The 23870-nt window shown below is 38.0% G+C and overlaps 1 protein-coding gene across 3 annotated transcripts in view; it reads right to left on the bottom strand.

Annotated features, from left to right (window-relative positions):
- Positions 1 to 23870, bottom strand: part of dpydb (dihydropyrimidine dehydrogenase b) — a 161140-nt gene that overhangs the window by 77380 nt on the left and 59890 nt on the right. For all 3 annotated transcript variants that reach the window (XM_073876477.1, XM_073876465.1, XM_073876471.1), the window contains 3 exons: positions 15622 to 15832; positions 8034 to 8218; positions 5991 to 6206 (listed from right to left, as the gene is read on the bottom strand). In XM_073876477.1, the coding sequence (XP_073732578.1) occupies positions 5991 to 6206; positions 8034 to 8218; positions 15622 to 15832 (612 nt within the window). The remainder of the gene's footprint in view (positions 1 to 5990; positions 6207 to 8033; positions 8219 to 15621; positions 15833 to 23870) is intronic.

Below are 23870 nucleotides of genomic sequence, written 5' to 3'. Positions count from 1 at the left end.
ACTCGGCGCGGGGAACAGGATATTAAAAAGAAGTCCCCTATGTTCTAATGACAGCACTGCACGGAGCCACAGAGAACATGTTGACACTAAGGAGTTTGCTTTATCCTGACTGGGAGAGAGAATAAGAGAGAGAGAAAGAATAGAGAAAGAGAGAGAGTTGCTACTGCAATGTGGAAAGCAATTCGAGTTATATTTATTGAAATATAGCCTCATCTCTGTGCAGCGGGGTACGATTTAAAGAATTATTAACTCTGTATTAAGAATCTCTGTTAAAGTATTCAATGAAGTGAGTTAGATGTACTGTCACCTGACTCTGAGCTAGGGTCAAATTAGCAGTCAAATTAAACAGTGAAACAAATGCAAAACATGGGAACAAGACCCTTGTAATAAAATGCCTCGATTTTTCGTATCAGTGCTAAAGAGATTGAAACTACTCTGCTGATTTTTCTCATACAGACATGATTTATACATCATTCAGAACTTTAAAGGGGACATTTTATAAAAATCTAACTTTTTCCATGTTTAAGTGCTATAATTGGGTCACCAGTGCTTTTATCAACCTATAAAATGTGAAAAATATCAACCCAGTAACTTAGTTTGGTAAACCATTCTCTGCAAGCATGTGAAAAATTAGCTCATTGAAATTTGGCTCCCCCTGTGATGTCAGAAGGGGATAATACCGCCCCTTAATCTGCACTATCCAACCACGGCACTGCCATTTAGTGCAGAGAGCAGCTCATTTGCATTTGCAAAGACACACCCAAAATGGAAATTTTTGCTCACACCTACAAAGTGGCAATTTTAACACGCTATAATAAATTATCTATTTGGTATTTTGAGCTAAAACTTCACATATGTACTCTGGAGACACCAAAGATTTTACATATTAAAAAGTCTTGTGAAATGTCCCCTTTAAAGTGTCTAGTTTTGTTATAAAAACAGAATAATGTGCTTTTCGTAAAATTAAGAAGATAAACATGATGTACTTTCTGTTCTCTCTCCCTCAGTGAAGTCCCTTCAGAAACACGTCACAAAATGAACTATAACATAGCGTATACTTGTCAGAAAAACAAAAGATAAATATATACGTAATGCTTGAAATGTCTACTGTAAGTGAAAATCGAAAACAAATATTCTCACTGTGTGTAAACTGTATGAAAAGAAGGAGATGTACAATCTTTCTCTTGTTACTTCATTACCTAATGAGTAAAATAGCTTGGACGATCCATATGCATAGATCACACCCCGCAGTCAAGGCCTCATCCAGTTTCTGCATTCAGTGCCGATTCTGAGTACAGCAAACCGGACGTCTAAAGCCTTATTTACTTGCGTACACGACCACAGGCCTCCCCAAACACACCGCCACACGTCTCCCCAAACAATTTAGGCATCTATTTTTGACGCGCTTTGTTACTATTCTTATAAACGGCTCGACTTGAAATCTAAAACATTGTTTATTCACGTCTGTCTTTGTGCTTCTTTCAAACAACATGACAGAGTAATCGTGTCTGTAAACAAACATTAAGTATTGATAAGTTGATCACGCTCATACTTTACAAAATTTACCATGATTTCACTATAGTATTTGCAGCTAAACCACAGTAACCACAAATTTACCATTGTCTTATTACAGAAACCAGTTTAATTGTAATATTTCTACGAAACATATGGTAATACAAATGCGTTTAGCCAATTTGGTTGCTAAACATGGTTGCTATACTTTTACTGTAGTAAAACCATAGTTTACTTGTGAAATTATATATATATATATACAGTCTTGTTCAAAATAATAGCAGTACAATGTGACTAACAAGAATAATCAAGGTTTTTAGTATATTTTTTATTGCTACGTGGCAAACAAGTTTCCAGTAGGTTCAGTAGATTCTCAGAAAACAAACAAGACCCAGCATTCATGATATGCACGCTCTTAAGGCTGTGCAATTGGGCAATTAGTTGAAAGGGGTGTGTTCAAAAAAATAGCAGTGTCTACCTTTGACTGTACAAACTCAAAACTATTTTGTACAAACATTTTTTTTTCTGGGATTTAGCAATCCTGTGAATCACTAAACTAATATTTAGTTGTATGACCACAGTTTTTTAAAACTGCTTGACATCTGTGTGGCATGGAGTCAACCAACTTGTGGCACCTCTCAGCTGTTATTCCACTCCATGATTCTTTAACAACATTCCACAATTCATTCACATTTCGTGGTTTTGCTTCAGAAACAGCATTTTTGATATCACCCCACAAGTTCTCAATTGGATTAAGGTCTGGAGATTGGGCTGGCCACTCCATAACATTAATTTTGTTGGTTTGGAACCAAGACTTTGCCCGTTTACTAGTGTGTTTTGGGTCATTGTCTTGTTGAAACAACCATTTCAAGGGCATGTCCTCTTCAGCATAGGGCAACATGCCCTCTTCAAGTATTTTAACATATGCAAACTGATCCATGATCCCTGGTATGCGATAAATAGGCCCAACACCATAGTAGGAGAAACATGCCCATATCATGATGCTTGCACCTCCATGCTTCACTGTCTTCACTGTGTACTGTGGCTTGAATTCAGAGTTTGGGGGTCGTCTCACAAACTGCCTGTGGCCCTTGGACCCAAAAAGAACAATTTTACTCTCATCAGTCCACAAAATGTTCCTCCATTTCTCTTTAGGCCAGTTGATGTGTTCTTTGGCAAATTGTAACCTCTTCTGCACATGGCTTTTTTTTAACAGAGGGACTTTGCGGGGGATTCTTGAAAATAGATTAGCTTCACATAGACGTCTTCTAACTGTCACAGTACTTACAGGTAACTCCAGACTGTCTTTGATCATCCTGGAGGTGATCATTGGCTGAGCCTTTGCCATTATGGTTATTCTTCTATCCATTTTGATGGTTGTCTTCCGTTTTCTTCCACGTCTCTCTGGTTTTGCTCTCCATTTTAAACCATTGGAGATCATTTTAGCTGAACAGCCTATCATTTTTTGCACCTCTTTATAGGTTTTCCCCTCTCCAATCAACTTTTTAATCAAAGTACGCTGTTCTTCTGAACAATGTCTTGAACGACCCATTTTCCTCAGCTTTCAAATGCATGTTCAACAAGTGTTGGCTTCATCCTTAAATAGGGGCCACCTGATTCACACCTGTTTCTTCACAAAATTGATAACCTCAGTGATTGAATGCCACACTGCTATTTTTTTGAACACACCCCTTTCAACTAATTCAACTAATTGCCCAATTGCATAGCTTTAAGAGCGTGCATATCATGAATGCTGGGTCTTGTTTGTTTTCTGAGAATCTACTGAACCTACTGGTAACTTGTTTGCCACGTAGCAATAAAAAAATATACTAAAAACCTTGATTGTTCTGGTTGGTCACATTGTGCTGCTGTTGTTTTGAACAAGACTGTGTATATATATATATATATATATATATACATATACATATACATATATATATATATATATATATATATATATATATATATATATATATATATATATATATATATATATATATAATATGGTTATATTTATGTTATATGGTTATATAGGTAGGTTATATAGTTATATGTACAGCTATGCCAGTGTTCTCAAAATGTGCCTTGACCCTTATTTGTTAGGATTAGATTTTAGCTATATTTTAAATTAACCACAAATAAAATAAGTACATTTCTTTAGGTCTCCCATTCTTTCTTGTAGTTCCCTCTCAGATACCTGCCTGAAAGGCTCATTATGTGGCTCATTATGAAGTCTTTGTTTCCTCAGATGTCAATCACAGATTATTCAGGAGCATTCTCGCATATGACCGTTCAATTCAAAAAGTGTCTTGTGTCAATGTATCGTTTTATGTGAATAAGTAGGCAGGATAATTTTCACATCATTTTGAAGAAAAAATCTGGATTACTAGATCCAGTTTTGAAAAGTCTTGTGATTTATTTCACTAATTCCATTCAAAAAGTAATGTACAGTATATTATATTCATTCATTACACAAAGACTAATTAATATATTTCAAATGTTTTTCCTTAGTTGTCAGTTATAATCATCAAAATTAAAATAAATAAACATTTGAAACATATCAGTCTGTGTGTAATGAATAAATATAATATACAAGTTTCACTTTTTGAATGGAATTAGTGAAATAAATCAACTTTTTGATGATATTCTAATTATATGACCATAACCTGTACATGTTTAGTATGTGCCTTGTGGCCTTATATCAGTGACACATTTTTTTAGCATTTTCATAATCCAAGCATAGACATTTTTATTTAAAAAATGCTCTCATATTAAAGTAACCCAAGTTTGTGCTGAACACATTGTTATGCGGCTTTCACACAGGAGGAAGCTGTGTGCGCTGTAATGCGCTTTGAAAGCCATTCATTTCAATGGCGTGCGCCGCGCAAAAAATGGTTTGTTGTTGCGTCGACCAAAGCACGAGCACAGCAGAGCGCAGCTTGCGCTCATGCCACGGTCAAAGTTTAAAATAGTTAAACTTTTGCCCTGTGATCTGTGACGATTACCCACACGGTCAATAGAAACATGGCATCCAAACAAGTGAAATGGACAAAAAACGTGTACTGTGTGTGTCGAAATTCCCGGAGCTGTATAAAACAAGTTTACACTCCTATAAAGACGTCGAAACAAAAGCTGTGTCATGAAAACACATATAAATTCAAGTTGGCAAATTCAAAGTCTGTCTACTTTGGTCTCGCCAGCATAGCGCACATCGCTTGGCTGCGCTGAACCCAGCGGCGAGCGCAGTGCACACCGCATCCTGTGTGAAAGCCGCATTATAAGACTTTTGTCATTATTTGGTTTTCAAGCAACTGAAAAAAGCACAAATGTCAGTGCAGGTCAAAACTTCCGCAGGGCCCCAAAACCCTGTTGGACTTCCGAGGGTTAATATTTCCGGTAAAAACTAAAATGCAAAAAACCATCCTCAGCAACTGTAAAACTAGAAACAGCATTAACATAAATGTCCACCTGTGATTCATGCAAAATCTGCCTCATTACCGAAACCTGCGAACTTGGCTGACAGCAAAAAAATACGAGCTCATGAATGGAAAAAAAATTCCCTGACGCAGAAGTTCCAAAATCAACTTAATAAGAAGTTAATTTATCACACTGCTCTCAGCATCCGGCTAAGAAATTACTGGCACTAAATGACCATATTCCAGTGACAACTTGAATAGTGTATTTAGGAGACTAGTTCATTTAAAAGTGATTCTCTCTTTGCAATGTTCAGCTTCTGGTTCTTTCACTACTTTTCTCTTTGAAGTTCCTTAAACGCTGCCATTTGCTTTCTGAAATTCCCTGTGAAATAATTGATGCACCGATCGAAGAGCCACACAGACGCCTCTTAGTGTTGCCATGGCGATGCCTGATACGACTCAAACCCTGTGCTCTGCCTCTCTTCTCCTGTCTTTTTTAATTCTATTTCCATTTCTAGCTCCACTAATCAAGAACTGCCAGTAAGCCCAGAACAAACAGATGTTACCGATTAATTTTCCCATCACTTGAATTAGAAAGTAAATTAAAACACAAAGATTTTGTGCTGGAGTTCAATAAACAACTCATGCCTGTTTCATTTTTTTTTACCTCCTGTCAAGAACAAATGTTACATTGCTAACAAGGCAGATGCATGTTTGCCTAATATGAGGGTTGTTGGTTTTCCAGCATTTTTTAAGCCACCAGAATGTGGCTCATTATGATTGGTGTTAGCGTGTGCATGTGTGTGTCTAAGTGTGTTGAGCTGTTTCACAAGCTTACATTATTGTTAGAAGCTTTCATATTCTTACAGTATGACCTTTCAGGGATTTTTGCCAAGGTTTCAGTTTCTAAGATATTGTACAAAAGAACATACACAGCGGATACTTTGATGCATCGTACGCTTCCCACACAAACGCAGCATGCAAATCCTACCGCGCGCGTGTGTATGAAGCCTTTGGCATGCTATATGCTAATGGTCATGCATGTGTGTTCTGTAAATATACCTTGTCCAGTCCAAAGGTCTTGGTGAGGGCGAAGCCCCAGCCCTGCTCGAAGGCTCTGCGAATCATGGCTGCGCTGGTTGTGGGGGGAGCGCTGGCCAGCCCAAACGGGTTAGGGAACTTAATCTTGCACATCTCAACGCTGATGTCTACGGCATCGATGGCGCAGTGGAACAGAGGCAGTTTGGGAGTGGTGCTTACTGTGTTACCATGAAGAGACTGTGGAGAAAACATATGCATATATACACTTATTTTGGCATGTAAACACACAGCATTTCCCTAAATTCACTTTGGTCTAGCTAATAAGTATATGTGACCCTGCCTGTGAAAACCCAGCTAAAGTTATAATTTTTTTAGATTTACTATTTTCTACATAAAATCAACTTACATACTCTCTGTGTTATCTTTAATATTGACCGAGTAAGGGGGCGTGCACACCAAAGCTTTTACACCCACGGCCGGCGTATGTTTTCAATTGTTTCCAATGGAAGCTCACTGTTTATCAAAAAAGCCAGCAGCTAGCATTTTATTCCATGTTGAAAGCCGGCGATCTGCGGTTTTTCCGCGCTCAGCGCTGAATGCCGAGAGTTGAAAAATATTCAACTTTGGGTGAAAAGCTCATCTCGTCAATGTTAGTTCTCACCCAGCCATCCAATCACAGTGGAGGAGGGGCGGGACAAATATCACAACAACCAACCGGCGCATCATACATTGATTAATAAACAAAGCAGAAGTATCACAGCAACCAAAGCGCTCACCTTAAAGGAATATTCCATTTTCTTAAATCCAGATAATTTACTCACCACCATGTCATCCAAAATGTTGATGTCTTTCTTTGTTCAGTCGAGAAGAAATTATGTTTTTTGAGGAAAACATTGCAGGATTTTTCTCATTTTAATGGACTTTAATAGAGCCCAACATTTAATACTTAACTCAACACTTAACAGTTTTTTTCAACGGCATTCAAAGGTCTATAAACGATCCCAAACGAGGCATAAGGGTCTTATCTAGCGAAACGATTGTCATTTTTGACAAGAAAAATAAAAAATATGGTCTTTTAAACCACAACTTTTCGGTAACATTCATATTATTTATAATAAAATACAGTAGCTATATGGGCAGAAATGTTTTTTATTCATGCACAGTGTCCCCGGAATTCTCACAGATTTTTTTCTACCTTACTAACATCTTTTGAGTTTTTCACTCAATGCCAAATCATCACTCGCTTTCTCACTGAAGACAAAGACATTAAGGCATTAAAGAAGTTTTAAATGAACTGCTCAACAGAGACTATAGGACAATTAGGATGCTTTAGTATGATTTCCTGTAAACCAGGTGCATTGTGAAAAGCCACACACACAAATAAAATAGACTCGACACCTGTTCGCCAACGCGGCTGTCAATTCCACACAATGTGTTTTAGTAAAGCTTTCTTTACAGTCAGACAACAGGAACAACAGAACATTTCTTTCTGCTGAAAATCCATACATAAACCCCTAACACCCACAATAAAACACGATCTTATCTTGCAACGATTTACGTGATCTTGAACTGCTGAACCCATTAGCAAATATTTGAACAGCTCTTTCTCTGTACACCAAAATTACCGAATGGTTTCGGGGGGAAATGGATCTGCTGAACAAACACTTCAGCGTGACTTCCTCTGGCCACTGTTACATTAGTGATTAACCTCCACATGAACCTTTTTCTACATGTCGCTACTTAGTCTTTAGTACAAAATCACAGAAAATAGTCTTTGGCTTGAAACACATCAAAGGAAGAAACGTCTACTGTGTGAGCGGCTCAGCCAAAAAGTACTCAAGATGTCACCCCGAGAAAAAAGTCCCGGTGGAATAATGCCCTCGCTGTAAAAACTGTTAGCGCAAAACTTTAAGTGCTACACTAATGCTGAAAATTGCTGGCACCGACACATAATGCGAAGCATGCTCTTACAGCTACACACAACTGTGGCCAAACACTAAGTATGTTGTGTAAGACGTCCAATTTCAGAATGAGATAGATTGGCTTATTGAGTGGAGGGCCCACCTGGATGTACTTGTGGATGTGCCAGGAAGCTTGTTTGCCATCATTGACAGACTCCACGGTGGTGTTGGCCAAGCCGGCGATGTCTCCGCCGGCAAACACCCAAGGTTCGCTGGTCTGCATGGTTTCGGTGTTCACCTTAGGTGTCCCCCATTCATTCAGCTTGACAGGTTTCATGGCATTTTTAACTGTAACAACACACATTGTCATACAGATTAGAGTTCACTCTAATTAAAGGTGTTAAAGACTAGATGAGAATCGCATTATTAAGACAAGACCCTTACTGTATTTACAATGGTATATCATTTATATAGACTTAAAGCGCGAGTTCACTCTAAAATAGTAAAAACTCTCATTTTCATTATTTACTTCATCCTCTTGTCATCCCAAATCGTAATAATGATGATTTTATTCATCTGAAAATACTTCGATCAGTATACACGGTGCATATGCACATATAGTGCTGTGCAAAATTCTTAGTAGTGGTCGACCGATATGATGGCCGATGCCGATATGAAGAAAGCAATGTGGCAGATTGGCCGATATTTAAAATATATCATTATGTTAACTGAGAAACATACAAACAATTAGTGAAACTAAATAAACATTGATTTGGCATATTTATGAAATATTCTCTTAATTTAAAAAAAACTTGTAATGAAGTTAAAATTGTAATGGAGGTTAAATAATCACTGCTTAAAATAACATGTATAATTAATGACAAAAACAGTAATTAATTCCTTAATATTAACAAATTAATTACATTATGTTACTTTACTCAGTAAGAGGTTGATTCACTCTCTTAAAGTTAAAAATATATTATTAGACCACAAAGGTGTTGTGTCGGTTCTTCTGTTTTGTCTCTGTAAAAACAATACAAAAACACGACAATTGCGCACGCACGCACGCACACAAACACACAACTTGCTGGGCATCGAGTGATGCTGGTTATTGAGTGTGGTGTCTTATTTATAAGTTACCGCCAGCAACGCACATTTCTGAGAAAGAGCCGGTCGTGGAATTTGTCACTTTTTGTGAGGTAAATTTGTTTCAGTGTGTTGTCGCCAGTTGTAGTTACCGCTGGGCTGCGGATATGAGACCTCACAGAACTGTTTAAGTGACACTTTGTTGTTTGCCGGACTCGGAGTGTTACACACAACAAAATGTCACGTTAAGAAGGGAGTGATGAATAGTTATCTCACTGGCTGCGTCCGAAACCGCATACTGTACAGTAGGTACTGAATTAGAGTACCTACTTACTTGCCGTTAAAACAGTAGATACTGTATAATATGAATCTTGGTAGTATGAATGAGATTCGGACGTACTACATCCGCCATGTTGCTACATCACGTGACATACGTCGTCATCACGTCACGTCATTCCAGCGGGAATACCTCTTCTTCTTCGTTGGATAACTCCTCTCCCGTGGCATTATGGGATAGTGAAGTGTCCATCGTATGCACACTGCAAAATCTAACTGGAAGTTGTATGTCATCCGGGTACTTATCGCATACTGTTTTTCGAATACTATGTATTCGGACCTACTACTCGCCTCGCCTACTGCTTTTCGCGTACTATATAGTATGAAGTAGGCGTTTCGGACGCAGCAACTGTCTTTTAGATGCTGGCTTTGTGTTTAACTTTGTGCAACATTGCATAAGCCGGGCGGCATTTAGCACCGAGCTTCTGCGGGAGTGATTTTAAAGCATATGAAGCATGCGCTAACGTGACCCAAACGGAAAATCTATTGGCCAAATGAAAAGAAAATGGCTAAATACCGGCCGATAGGGCTGGGCGGTATGACGGTATATTCCGTTACCGTCATACCGCCCAGCATAGCATACTGTAAATAATACCTGTAAAATGATAAAGCTCAAAGTCCACTGCCAGGCGATATGTTTTGTCTTTAACAGAATTCCCCTTTTAAAGCCTTCAGCAAACGGCCGGTTTGGACTACAGCCCTCAACTTCCTGGTTGAATGACATCAAAGTAAGAGTGTTTGACTAAACTCCGCCCACAGGAATACGTCAGTCGCTCTAATGCTGCACACAAGCCGCGATAGAGGCGTCAAGAGCGATTTTAATGTTACGTCAAGACACGTTGACGCTCGTCTGGAGTACTCGCGCCGCGAATTAGGCGTTTGACATGGAAGACGTGATTCCACCTCGATTGAGCATTGCCGTGGCAAACGTGCGAGTTAAAAAATGTACATTTTGACTTAAAAACGCGCCGCGTTAACCAATCAGGAGCTTGCTCTAGCAGTGACATGATGACAGGAACCGAGTCTTCTGCGCAAATGTCTCAATGACTAGAATTTCACAGACAGCTTTAATGCGCAAATGAAGCGAGTAAACTCAAAATGTTCAGGCGGCAAACTAGACGCGGTAGACGTGAATTTGACACCTCAAACGCGGCTGGTGTGAACCCACGGTAACGGCTCTGGCTAAGCTAAGCTTCTGTCGAATCACAACACACTAAACAAACTACACAATAAGAACTTGATACGTATTTCTGAAGAAGGAACTTCATAGAACAAGGAAGACATCAGCCCGTTTTCAGGACAGCGAAAACAGCGCTATACAGAGTATACTGTGTATATGCAAAATATTTTGCTTTGAAAGTGTACCTGTGCTATCTGCCTTCAAAACAACTGGCAGTAGATTTAATAAAGTGTTACATAACAAAAAATGACATTCAAACATTTTTAAGTGATGTTTCAGTGTCTTTGCTTAACTCAGTGATTGCTGGATATGATTCAAGCTGAAAATAAAGACATGACAGTCTGTGCAGATGCCTGCATGAGACAAGCACAAGAATTCGTAACCCTGACAGGCTTGTTGATGCTTTCTCCGTGCCTGTTATTGTCGAGTATATTTTCCCTTTTTTGTTTTTTCTTAATATGAATCCCCCGTCCCTCCGTCGGCTCTCCTCGCATGACGCTCCACTGATCATGAAGACTGCCGTTCTCATCACTTTCGGAAAAAAAAACATCCTCACACCCCCATTTGTCCCCACCATCTTTCTCTCTCTCAATTTCTCTCTCTCACACTTATGCTCACATGCGCGGGCTATGGTGTGTGACGAATCTAAGGGACTCCAGAGATCTTCTCCTTAAATGAAATGGCCTCCTCTCAGAATCAAGTAGAACTCTCCGGAGTAACTTCTCATACAACCGTTCACTGCCAAGCTCCATTAGAAGACAAAACGCATGCTGTTGTGTGAAATACAGTAAGGAAGACACTGGCAGGGAAAAATGCAACAGCTTAGAAGTCACTTCAGATGGATGAGCGCGAGACAGAAAAGGCAAAAGAATAATTGCTTAAATAATTTAAAGGAAACTAGTGTATATCTACTAATGTGCATTTATAAATTTGGTCTTGGTCTTGTGTATAAAAGACAAAATCCAGATCAACTGGTTCACTTCAACCTCACTAATCAACTAATGAGATCACTGACTAGTCAACCATCCTGACCCATCAGAAGCCACCATGCCAGCTTAATGCTTTCCAATATTCCTCAAACCCAAGGATGTGGGTACAGACAAGTTAATGTCATGCATCAGGGGGTCTGGCGAAGGGTCGGCACAGTGTTAAAAGTAGCCAGTCAGCTGCCCATCCCGCCGGCCAGCGGTGATCTAATCACAGACCAGCCTGCCCACCCAAGATTGCAGGGGGAGAAATTCTCGCTTTCTCAGCTTTTCTATTCTCTACGCTGCGACGAAGCTCTCCTCTGTCGGCTCCGCTGGCCATTGGAGTGGATAAGTAATTCATATCTTGGAAAAGGTCCGGGGAGTGAGTGGCATTTATAAGCTTGCTATCTCTGAGCTTCAAGTCAGTGATGAAACGACTCTCTGCTCAGAGACATTACAGTGTTTAGGATGGATGACAGGTCGGCTGGAGAGCAACAACACTGGGACAACAAAACGCTAAGTAAAAAACTTGAGAAGGTAAAAAATAGCTGGATTAAGGTGTGCCAACAGACACACACCAACAAAGATATACATATGAGTTTGTACTGTATGGGATGCACTGAAATGTTAGTCTTGTGAAATTTTTGGCTGAAAATTGCATTATCCGTTGTTGGCCAAAATAAAAGATTTCACTCTCACTGCAACTATTACACAGCACAGCGCAATTGTGACAGCTATCTGTGTGAATACTCAAAATGACTCACAAGTTCTGCATGATGTACCACTACCTGTGATCCCGCTATAATGTATAATGTCTAGCGTGAGATATATTTTAACTGGAGCTTAAGTCCTCGCATGAAACACAACAGGCTATTAAATACAGTTGTTAATGTTCAGTGGGTCTGTCAATAACTGAGGATAAAGTGCAGTTTTCGACAGCTCATGCTGGACGGACACGATGAAGGTGCTGACATCACTGAAGCCCATTTATATATGCAAAATTAAATAATAATTTCTGGAAATAAAGAAAGTAAAAAAATGTAACAGGCAAATGTGGCCTATACTGGCAAAATGGTTAAGAATGAGCACATTTTTATAAATTTGTTATTTATATTTATAAAAAACCTTCAAAAAATGTATGATTTGTTGAAATCTGTCCAAAAAATGTGTCACCTGTTTGAAGCATAGACCGTAAAAAAATATGGACGTAGTGTCCGTGACGTCACCCATTGGTTTGTGAAGATCGCTTTTGAAGCTTAAAGTAGGCTTTGCCTGCCGTCGCCATCTTGGCCGCGCGTCCCCGCGAATTACTCGCGGAAAACCGAAAATGGGTAAAGAGGCGGGACATGGGTGAAGCTGAGGTGAAACCACGCCCGCCTAGCGCGAGTCTAGTGACAGCAGTGGCTGTTCAACCGACACTCAAGCGGCAACGCCCTTAATTATGCAAAAGTTTAAGTCTTAATATAATCTAAACGGGTGAGTTACAAAAAAATTCACCCCCCCCTCACAGTTGTCATGAAGGGCAAAATTAGCTATATAGGCCAAAAACACGTTTTGTACCAGGCTGTAAACATATTATTTTCTACTGTAAAGTTGGCCATTTTTAACATGGGAGTCTATGGGAATTGACTCCCTTTTGAAGCCAGCCTCAAGCGGCCAGTTGATGAATTGCAGTTTAAGTCACTTCCGTGTTGGCTTCATTAGAGAGATCGGAAGGTTGCCCCTCGGTTTGAAGTTGATAAAGTCAGCAAAGTAAATTTTGAGGAAAATCAAGTTAAAGACTTTTTTAAGGTTTAAAAACAAAATCAACGCATCCATACTTTAAATCACTGGTAAAACGAATACATTTTGATACACACAAATACTATATGAAAAATATATGTTTAACTTTTTTATTTCTTCTATTCTTTGATTGACATTGAGACAGACAGCTTTAAAGGGGACATATCACGAAAATCTGACTTTTTCCATGTTTAAGTGCTATAATTGTGTTCCCAGTGCTTCTATCAACCTAGAAAATGTGAAAAAGAACAACCCAGTAACTTTTGGTAAACTGTTCTCTGCAAGCATGTATAAAAATAGGTCATTGAAATTTGGCTCCCCTTGTGATGTCAGAAGGGGATAATACCGCCCCTTAATCTGCACTATTTAACCACAGCACTGCCATTTAGTGGCGAGATCAGCTCATTTGCATTTAAAAGGACACACACAAAACAGCGAATTTTTTCTCATTTGGGAATTTTAACATGTTATAATCAAGGCTTTGAACCAGTTTACAGAACAAAAACCAGACATTTTTTTATGTTTTGCAAGGAACAGAAACGAAACCAGAAACTTTCAAAAAATATATGTTCCGAAACAGAAATGTTTATTTAAAATAATGATAACCAGTTAATACCGTAATTTTTTTCGTTCTTTGCCAAGATTTCTGTGTAATTTGACTCGGTGAAGTTCACTTCCGGTCGTCGTTGACTCATCGGAGAAATGAGAAGCTTGCCACCAGCAAGTAGCCTACTCAAGCCTACTCAGTTCGGGAACTTATTTATTTTTTTGTTCTAACCAGTTTAGGAACGTCAATTTTAGGGTTGAACCAAAAACCGGAAATGTTAAAATACTGTTTCTGTTCGGATCGAACCAATTGGGAAAAAATTCTGGTTCAAAGCCTTGGTTATAATAAATGATCCATGGTATTTCGAGCTAGAACCTCACATACATAGTCTGGGGACACCACAGACTTATTTGACATCCCCTTTAAGATCTACTGTAATGGAATGATCAAATATATTGTTACAGATCAGATGTTTTTCCCAACAGTTAACCAAACATTACCTTAAGCCATAACAGATTTTATCTGCGTGAATTCTTGTCAAAACAGATATTTTTAAAACTGTAATTCTGTCTATATGTGTATACATGGGGGTTGTGCACTCACGCGTCTGTGTGCACAAGGATCTGTCAGTCAGCACGAGGAAGATTGTTTTCATGTCTTATGGCTCTTAATAACTCTTTTAACATCAATCAGGTGCTGAACTTTTTCTCTCTTAATAACTTTTTTATTATTAAGCAAGTCCTGCACTTTATTTTCTCATTCCTGCATTCCTTAAAACCGAAACCAAAATGTTACGTGCGTGTCGATGTACATGCATCTTTAAATAGGTTAAGCATTTAGAATTGTAAACCTCTCAGATAAACGTACCAATAAAGATCATTTTAGATGATTAATGACCATTTAGTGCATTCTGATCACTAGACGAGGGCTTAAATGTACTTATTTTTATGAAAACATCACTTTCGACCAAAATCGATACCTATACTTTCTTTTCCCTGCAGCTCAGTTTGCATTCCGGTTCATTTTGCCAGCATGGGTCACAAATGTTAAGACATAAAATAAATTAGACTACTTGGGGTGGGGTGAGCTAATACAACAGAATGAACTCTACAAAACTCATACAAAATAAATAATAGTAGCATTTTCAATAGTGGTTCAGAAGATATTGGAACCTAACTGTACACACATGCCAACACAGTATGAGTGATTCAAACAAAGTATGTGAATGTTTGGTTGATATTTTAAAAGGTAATCTGGTGAAATAAGGTTGTATTTGTGATGGTGGATTGATAAAGGATTCCCATAATGAAACAAGTCTCTGGTTTTTGAGGGTCTTATCATCTCCAGCCCCCCCCACCCCCAAAGTGATGCTTATCATACTGCGGCTACTAAAATCTGCTAAGGAAAGATAAGTGGGGCGATGCTGAATGCTTATTGACCAGAGAACAGCCTGGTTTCTGTGATGACTGGCTGGGGAAATCTTTTGCATGGACCACAGGTACACAGTTACGCGTTCAGCATGCTTCTTTTAAACCACAGCAAAAAACAATAAAAGAGTAAACCATTTTTTTGGGGTTGGTCCAGTGTGCAACACAATATAACACAGGGCAGATGTAAAGACTAAAATAAATATATGTATAGTAATCTTCAGACTGCACTCCCTGGCAAACAAATACAGTCCGAGCAACATGGGAATTTAAACCGTTGTTTTATTTTTTACTCTAACAATGCACCACAGTTTTAGTTTCAAAAGGACTTGAAATATTAATAAGCCTATATAAATTTAAGATTGTTAATACTAGCCAGAGCAGCTTTGTCTTTTGTGAGCCGTCAGTCTCAGCTGTGACCTCACCTGCAGGATCCTGAAGCAAAGAGCCAAAGGCGCTGATGATGAAGTCGGCTTTGAGGTGGACGATCTGCTCTTCATCCTCAATCCAGGTGCCGTTGTCTTGCTGTTCAGTGCGGCAGAACCGCAGGCCCACCACGTGCCCATTTTTCATGATTACCTTACGGGGGCAAAGGAAGGGCAGGAACTCGCACTTTTCCTCTCTAGCCACTTCCATCTTAAAAACAGAGATCAAAGTTAAAGCTGTTAATATTAATTGTTGTAGCACATGGGAGCACATGAAAACTTAATTTATTCATCTTTGAAAACATTTGATTTGTTAGCTAAGCTCTATTGTTAGCCTTTGTGGCATGAATTTGGATTATTACAGTAAACAATTTACGTCGATAGATCCATTGTTTTTGTTTTTAACACTGACGCAGCCCTTTTTGAGTGGGGGGTTAAAAAGGTGATGTACGGCTTCAAATTAATATAACCAATATAAGACTAATTTTGGACTTGTTTTAAAGAAGACACTGTAAAGTTTTTTAAGGAATTTCTGGAGGTGAAAATATTTTTATAGCAGTTTACATTTATTTGTAATAAATAAAAAATGCAATATAGTATTATTTATTATTTTGAATACATAAAATTATCAAAAACGGAGGTTTGCGTTGGTTTGCTGCATACTCTTGTCACAAATGCAATATTATTATTGCTAAAAGGTTTTGATATATGAAAACTACATTCTTATGGTGCATTCCCACAAGGCGCGGTAGAGGCTGCAAAAATGCGCTATTCGCGCGTAGTTGGACACTTGAACATTTCAGTTCACTCGCTTCATTCGCGCGTGAAGCCGCACGTGAAATTCTAGTCATTCGAGACATTCACGCGGAAAATCGACTCCGATGAGACTCCGCTCACTTCCTGTAATCATGTCACTACTACAGCAAGGTCCTGATTGGTTAACGCGGCGTGGAAATCTACCATAGTTCAGATTTTTCAACTCACGTGTTTCACGCGACAACACTATTCGTGCCGCACTTACCAGGTGTACCGCACTGCAGGATGCCTAACTGCGTCTTTGCATTGACTTTACATGTAAATTAGTTGCGCTTGCCGCGTCTACCGCGTCTGGTGTGAACCCTGCATTAGACCTTTCCAACAATATATAGTTTGTTGTAATAGATTAACATTTACATGAAAAATGTTAAAGGAAACTTAGGTGTCCCGCTCACAGGACAACGCCAGTTAACGAGTTAAATAAAATCATGTAAACAGTAACATACAATGAAACATTTCATAATTGTATAGGCTAAACCCTTGAATTTTTAAAGCACTTACAGTACAGTACATAAAATATTTAGTAAAAAATGTTATTTGAGTGGCCTAAAGTTGTAAAAATCGTGTTAAGGTGGGGATATATTTTAAGGTGGATGAACTTCTGGTTACGCATTACCCATGAGTGATGTTTGCTACATGTAAACATTACTTTCCTAGTATCCTTGAGCGTATCATGCAAAGTAACTAGGTGGCTTAATAGCATTAAATGGTCACAGGCAGTCTCGTGGCTATACTTTGAAATCCAGGTGTATTTAGTGTGTATAACCTGGCCCCAGTGTACTTCATTTGTAAGTGCCCTACTTTAACCTGCATTTTTGAAAAACAAAAGGAGACTACATTTTTATCTGTGGTAACCAACATTACACCACAAATGCTGTGAGCTTAATTTACATTGAGCCTGAAAGAATCCTTTAAAGTGAGGTTCAGTGTTTATCCTCTTAAATCTAACACTAATGGATGGGTAGTATCTCTCTCTGGATGTTTTTCCACAGCAGGAGACCGTTTTCCAATAGTTTTACATTGACTTGTTCCACCCTCAGGACACACTATACGTGTTAATCTTTTTCAGGCAAGTTGCACCGAGCAGATTAACTTAGATTCGCAACCCTTACTCTCTCACATCACTACTTCTGTCAACACGCTGCATACAATTACAGTGATGTTCCCTAAAGAGGCACTTGAGGAGAAAGCTTTTATCCCTTCTCTCATACTGCTCTTTACTATACTGTTTGTGTCCACATTGAATCGCATGTCTCCGCATTGCAGTTATCCATCAACCACCTGATTCCTCGGCCAACTTCGTAAAACTGACAACTCAATGACAACACCATCTACAATGCTACATATGGCATATTTACACTGTTGCATCTGAAGTGGTTAAGTTGGATGTACCTGTATGCAGCAGTATAATGCTTCTAAATGATGTCTGATGCATTACATTCATCTTTGAGTAGAACAGAAAAATTATTATTATTAGACTTTTTAGCTTCATTATTATCACCTGGTGGGTTTGACTCCCAAGGAACTAAGTCAATTTGGATTAAAGAATATTACAAATGAATAAATGTATATGACTTTAAAGAAGCTCTGATGCTACATTGATATTTTGTATTACTCTCCCTATTTTTTTTACTTCAAACAAATTCAGATATCCAGGTGACCTCATACTCTTTACTGCTTGCAGCATTCTCTGCAGGCCAAGGAAAGCTTTTGTTAAAAAAGGCTTGACATTGTTGCCCCAGACCCAAGAAAAAAACGTCTGCATCTTCTCACTACTTAACACTCTCGTTTTCACCAAATCACCAAAACATGATTCTGGACATCTATACATTATTTTCTTTCCCTGCAGAACCTACTCCAATAATACCTTCTCAAACACCGCTGGCTTCTCTCGTCTCTACACAGACCGGGTTCACAAGCTCCAAATATCACACCTCATGCCATTTCAACCCCATACCATCGCCCATACTCAACTCCATCTCACGGGACCTACCACCGTTCATCAAATCCACCATCACCTCACCTCCTTAACGTCGGGTCACATCCCTAAGCACTTAACCCATCAGACATCCAGAACTACACATCTTCAACACTTTTCCTCAGCAAAGCCCTGGAGCTTGTTCAACCAGATCTATAAGAACAATTTAACTGATGGAAACTTGTTTGCTTTTTACCAGCAGGAAAAAAACTACTAAATATCATGTAAAAACGAATCTAATTCTTCTTTTACACTACAACAACTGGAAAAGGTGTGATCTCATATCACAGCTTCTTATAACACTGTATAGTATGAAGTATACTGTATATACCAGAGGTCTATAACCTTTATCATGCAGAGGGCCCATTAATAAATAGAGAGGAGAAAAGTGACACCCAGTACATCAAAATCAACATGAACACCAAGGGTTCACGAAGCTCCCGTTCCACCACATTCCAAATATGCTCTATTGGGTTGAAATCTGGTGACTGTGGGGACCATTTTAGTACAGTGAACTCATTGTCATGTTCAAAAATTTGAAATGATTCAAGCTTTGTAACATGGTGCATTATCCTGCTGGAAGTAGCTATCAGAGGATGGGTACATGGTGGTCATAAAGGGATGGGTCATGGTCTGAAACAATGCTCAGGTAGGCCGTGGCATTTAAACAATGCCCAATTGGCACTAAGGGGCCTAAAGTGTGCCAAGAAAATATCCATTACACCACCACCAGCAGCCTGCACAGTGGTAACAAGGCATGATGGATCCATGTTCTCATTCTGTTCACGACAAATTCTGACTCTACCACCTGAATGTCTCAAAAGAAATCGAGACTCATCAGACCAGGCAACATTTTTCCAGTCTTCAACTGTCCAATTTTGGTAAGCTCATGCAAATTGTAGCCTCTTTTTCCTATTTGTAGCGGTGGGGTCTTCTGCTGTTGTAGCCCATCCGCCTCAAGGTTGTGCGTGTTGTGGCTTCACAAATGCTTTGCTGCATACCTCGGTTGTAATGAGTGGTTATTTTAATCAAAGTTGCTTTTCTATCAGCTTGAATCAGTCGGCCCATCCTCCTCTGACATCTAGCATAAACAAGGCATTTTCGCCCATAGGACTGCCGCATACTGGATGTTTTTCCCTTTTTACACCATTCTTTGTAAACCCTAGAAATGGTTGTGCATGAAAATCCCAGTAACTGAGCAGATTGTGAAATACTCAGACCGGCCCGTCTGGCACCAACAACCATGCCACACTCAAAATTGCTTAAATCACCTTTCTTTCCGATTCTGACATTCAGTTTGGATTTCAGGAGATTGTCTTGACCAGGACCACACCCCTAATGCATTAAAGCAACTGTCATGTGATTGGTTGATTAGATAATTGCATTAATGAGAAATTGAACAGGTGTTTCTAATAATCCTTTAGGTGAGTGTATTGATAACATACTATATAACATTGTCATTTTACTGAATAGATTTTAATGTGGGAACTCTATGCTTTTCACTTTAATCAAGTTTTAATGTTTATTATTAGTTTATTAATGCATTTTTGTTTGATGTCTAATTTCATTTTAAAAAATCACCACCGATCTCCAAGGGGCCCCTGACCTCCTGTTGAAGACTCATGCTGTATACTACAAACTTATGGGGGCGGTTTCCCCGACAAGGATTAGACTAGTCCTAGACTAAAATAAATGTAAAAGCTGTCCAAACTGAAAACAACTTACAATGACATATCTTAAAAAACATAAGTGCCCTTTGTTTTGCCTCAAAATGCACACAAGTAATGTTTTTAGTAAAGCATGTTTGTTAAAACTAATTAAACTAAGGCCTAATCCTGGTTAAAGTTAATCCCTGTCCGGGAAACCACCCCATGGAGTCTTTCCCTATACTGTTTAAATAGCATCTGAAGCTCAAATGGCAAAAACTGAGCTGTTGGTCATGTTGACAAAAATACCTTTGCTCGTGTCATTTCAAAAGTCATCTCACCCACACAGAAAGACAAGAACCTTGGTGTCACTAGACAAGAACCTGTCATTTTAACCACAAATAAGACAAGCAGATCGGCCTTGTCCTACCAGAAAAGAGACTCAGATACTGCACGGGCAATAGGGTGCTTTTGTACTGACTACCGCAACTCACTCCTGGCTGGATTCCCAGTGTATACAGACAAACCTCTGCAGTTTATTCAAAATGCTGCAGCTCCACAGATATACAACCTTGCCAAACACTTTGTGCTCTTTTAACAACTAACAAATAAAGGAAAAATCTTACATCGCAATAAATGTATCTTTAACAGGTGAACTATTTCTAATAAAGAGAAAACTTCTCATTGCTTTGTTTCTTTTCAGTTAACATTTAAAACTGCTTACAGTATCATCTGTTGATCACAATGGTGTCACAAGTGAACCTAAAGCACCAAGTTGCTTTGGATAAAGGAGTCTTTTAAAATAAATTTAATGTATATGTGAATGTTTCATTAAGAAATTAATCTAACGCCCACCATCCAAGAAAAAAATCCTCCATTACGAAGAAGCTTAATTTATGGTCACAGCGATTTAGCACAACCCTGTTTGAATGCTCACAGAGCAAATGCACAGCTAATAGTTGCTGTAGTTACACAATTCTAAGTTTAACTTTCTTGTCACTGTTTCCATGGCAGCATTGCAACAGTTGTCATTGAGAAAAGAATATGTCTTAATTACTTTGCTAAAAAGCTCCACGGAAAAATAAATCTCATTATATAAAGCGCTGCCCACCATAACAGTTTAACATTGTCACCTTTACAAAACCTCTTCTTACTTTTCCCTGATAAACTCCTTTTCAACTCGAACTCGGTTTATTCTATGAGACGGGAAATTCTTGCGGTTAATAGCGATGAAAAACACTTCATTCTCTATAGCCTATTGTCTTTGACACCAACTAACCTAGAAACTAGGCAGGTATACAGTGCAAATTGGTGAACGCTACTGGAAATACAAGATTTAAATGAATTCCATTGGCATTCATGAAGTGTTGGGAGTAAACTGGAAAACTGATATTGCCTCTCGCTGTGAGCTTTTTCCACGATTAACCCATAGGCAGATCGCACTTTATGTCTTAACAGTGCACACTCAAATTGAGAAGATGACTACACATTACCCACAAAAAATAGTCTTACTACAGTGTTTAAGTACATACAGTAGTGATTTTTCTACAATGTCAGTCTCATCATTTCATAATATTTTCAAAGTGTTTTAATACCATACAATGCATTCATAATGCCCTATATATATATTTATTTATTTATGTATATTTATTTGTCTACTTATTCATTTATTTATTTATTTTTACATTTACATTAGATTCACATTAAATAATATATTAAAAATATGAAAATGTACTTGCACCTTAAAAATTATCTGCATTTAGAGACTTAGAGACGATGTGTTGAAAGAAAGGTGTTTTAATTTATTTATCTTTAATGAGTAATAGGTAAAGTAGGTAGGTAATAAAATAACAGGAAAGTAATATGTAGTATTACTAGCGTTAGTATATGTGATTTTTATAACATGTGACATTATATTTATCAATTAATAAACCAAATAGTGTGTTTCTGACATTTAAATGTCTTGTCTCATCTTAAAACTGAAACTGAACAGGTTTTCCTTACAGAAGGTCTGTATTTGTAAAAAAGCAAATCAAATATTTCAAATCAATATTATATGTTCCTTACCTTACTTTTAAGGGAAAATAGTTGTGTAATAAGTGGGATAATATGCAGCCAGTTGTTATTGCAGAAATAAGCCCTCACAGTGTGATCCCCAATGCAAACGGAGGGTCTTGTTTCACACTAAAGGGGCTCATTTGATTACTTATGACATGGTGCTTCTGATTGGCCAGTGGTGATGTTTTGTGGTTTATTATTTCCAGATAAATAGTAACACAGCGCTATCTAGGTACTGCGAGTCATTGTGACGGGTAATCGTTACAAGTAAATTCATTATGCATATTCAATATGCATAATTAAAAACAAATATACGAGCTATTAAAATATGAGAAATTTAAATCTTTAACCTTAGTCTAAGCATGAAACCCTATTTATTTTTATCCATTAATTCTCTTTCACAGAGCATGATTTTTGAACGAACTAATAAAATTAATTTGTCTTATCCTGCCTTTTGCTAAATTTCAGTTCAGTTAGTGTAATATATCAGATATTTTACTTTTAATTGCTTAAATGTCATTTTAATCCATTAAATAAAGCTATGCCAATCTGACTTTTATCTCTTTTTATTCCCTGTCTGTTGTGTAATATATAGTTAACTTTAATATGGTTCCATTGCAATGTAATGTGTCATAATATTAATATTTCATGTAACTATTCCACATAAAAAGATAAAATTTTGCAAAATATCCGTAATAATTGAGAAATGGCTTTCTAAACTTGGCTAGTGTCTCAACTGGAGAAAAGATGGGTAATAAAAATAACTTCTCACAGACTTTAATTCACAGTTTCCTTAATACATTAAATCCATTTTGGGGATTTTTGGTACCACACATGGTACAGCACATGCTAGTGTTAAAGTAAATATTTTTTGTGCCACTAGCTGAACTTAACTCGATTGCACTATTTTCAAAAACATGTACTGTAGTCCCACCTGTCTGTGAGGTGAGATTATCTACACTTCAGTACATGCAGGTTTACAAAACTGGACAGCCAGTTGGAAGTTGGACTGCATGGAAAAAGTGCATCTAACTGGAATTTTCTGGTGACTTCATGGTTAATGAAGGGATTAGTCTCAGGAGATATGACTAAATAGATTATTACTTAGTTTTAAAAGTATTTCTTTGTGTTTTTCATTTTATGCATTAGGCAGACGCGTTTATCCAAAGCGACTTATATTGCATTCAATGTATACATGTTTTATTAGTATGTGTTCCCTGGGGCTCAAACCCATGACCTTTGGTGTTACTAACACAATGCTCTACCAACTGAGCTACAGGAAGAATGTTCTTATACTGTAGATCGTGTTGGCAAAGCAAAGAAGACACAACAAAGGCCTGTCAAGGTCAACACGGAGATGAAACACTGGCAGTCAATGGTAGAATACATGAAGATGAGTAGAAATAGCAACATCAATGATCAATTTAAAAGAGAAAATAAAATGGATAACGACAGCTTATTACCACAGTTTATCCCCCTCTACAACACAAAATGATTGCAATTTTATCCATGGAAGTAAACTAGGAATGAAATGGATAATGTTCTTCCTTGTGTTGTTAGGTAAATTGTTGTTTCATGGAAAAAATACAGAAAATGTTTAAAGTGGAAAAAAAGTGCTATAAAAACAGTAAACTGCACTTTTAGGGTCTGTACATTTTTATTCTCTACTGTTACATTTTCTTAATCAGTATATTTGTCATTTAGGTTAAAAAAGATTATTCACACTGTAAAAAATTTGCTGTAATTTTACA

The sequence above is a fragment of the Misgurnus anguillicaudatus genome, chromosome 2 (assembly GCF_027580225.2).
Source record: "Misgurnus anguillicaudatus chromosome 2, ASM2758022v2, whole genome shotgun sequence".
Classification (NCBI taxonomy): Eukaryota; Metazoa; Chordata; class Actinopteri; order Cypriniformes; family Cobitidae; genus Misgurnus; species Misgurnus anguillicaudatus.
The sequence above is the reverse complement of the archived record's forward strand: the minus strand, read 5'-3'. Positions and strand labels throughout refer to the sequence as shown.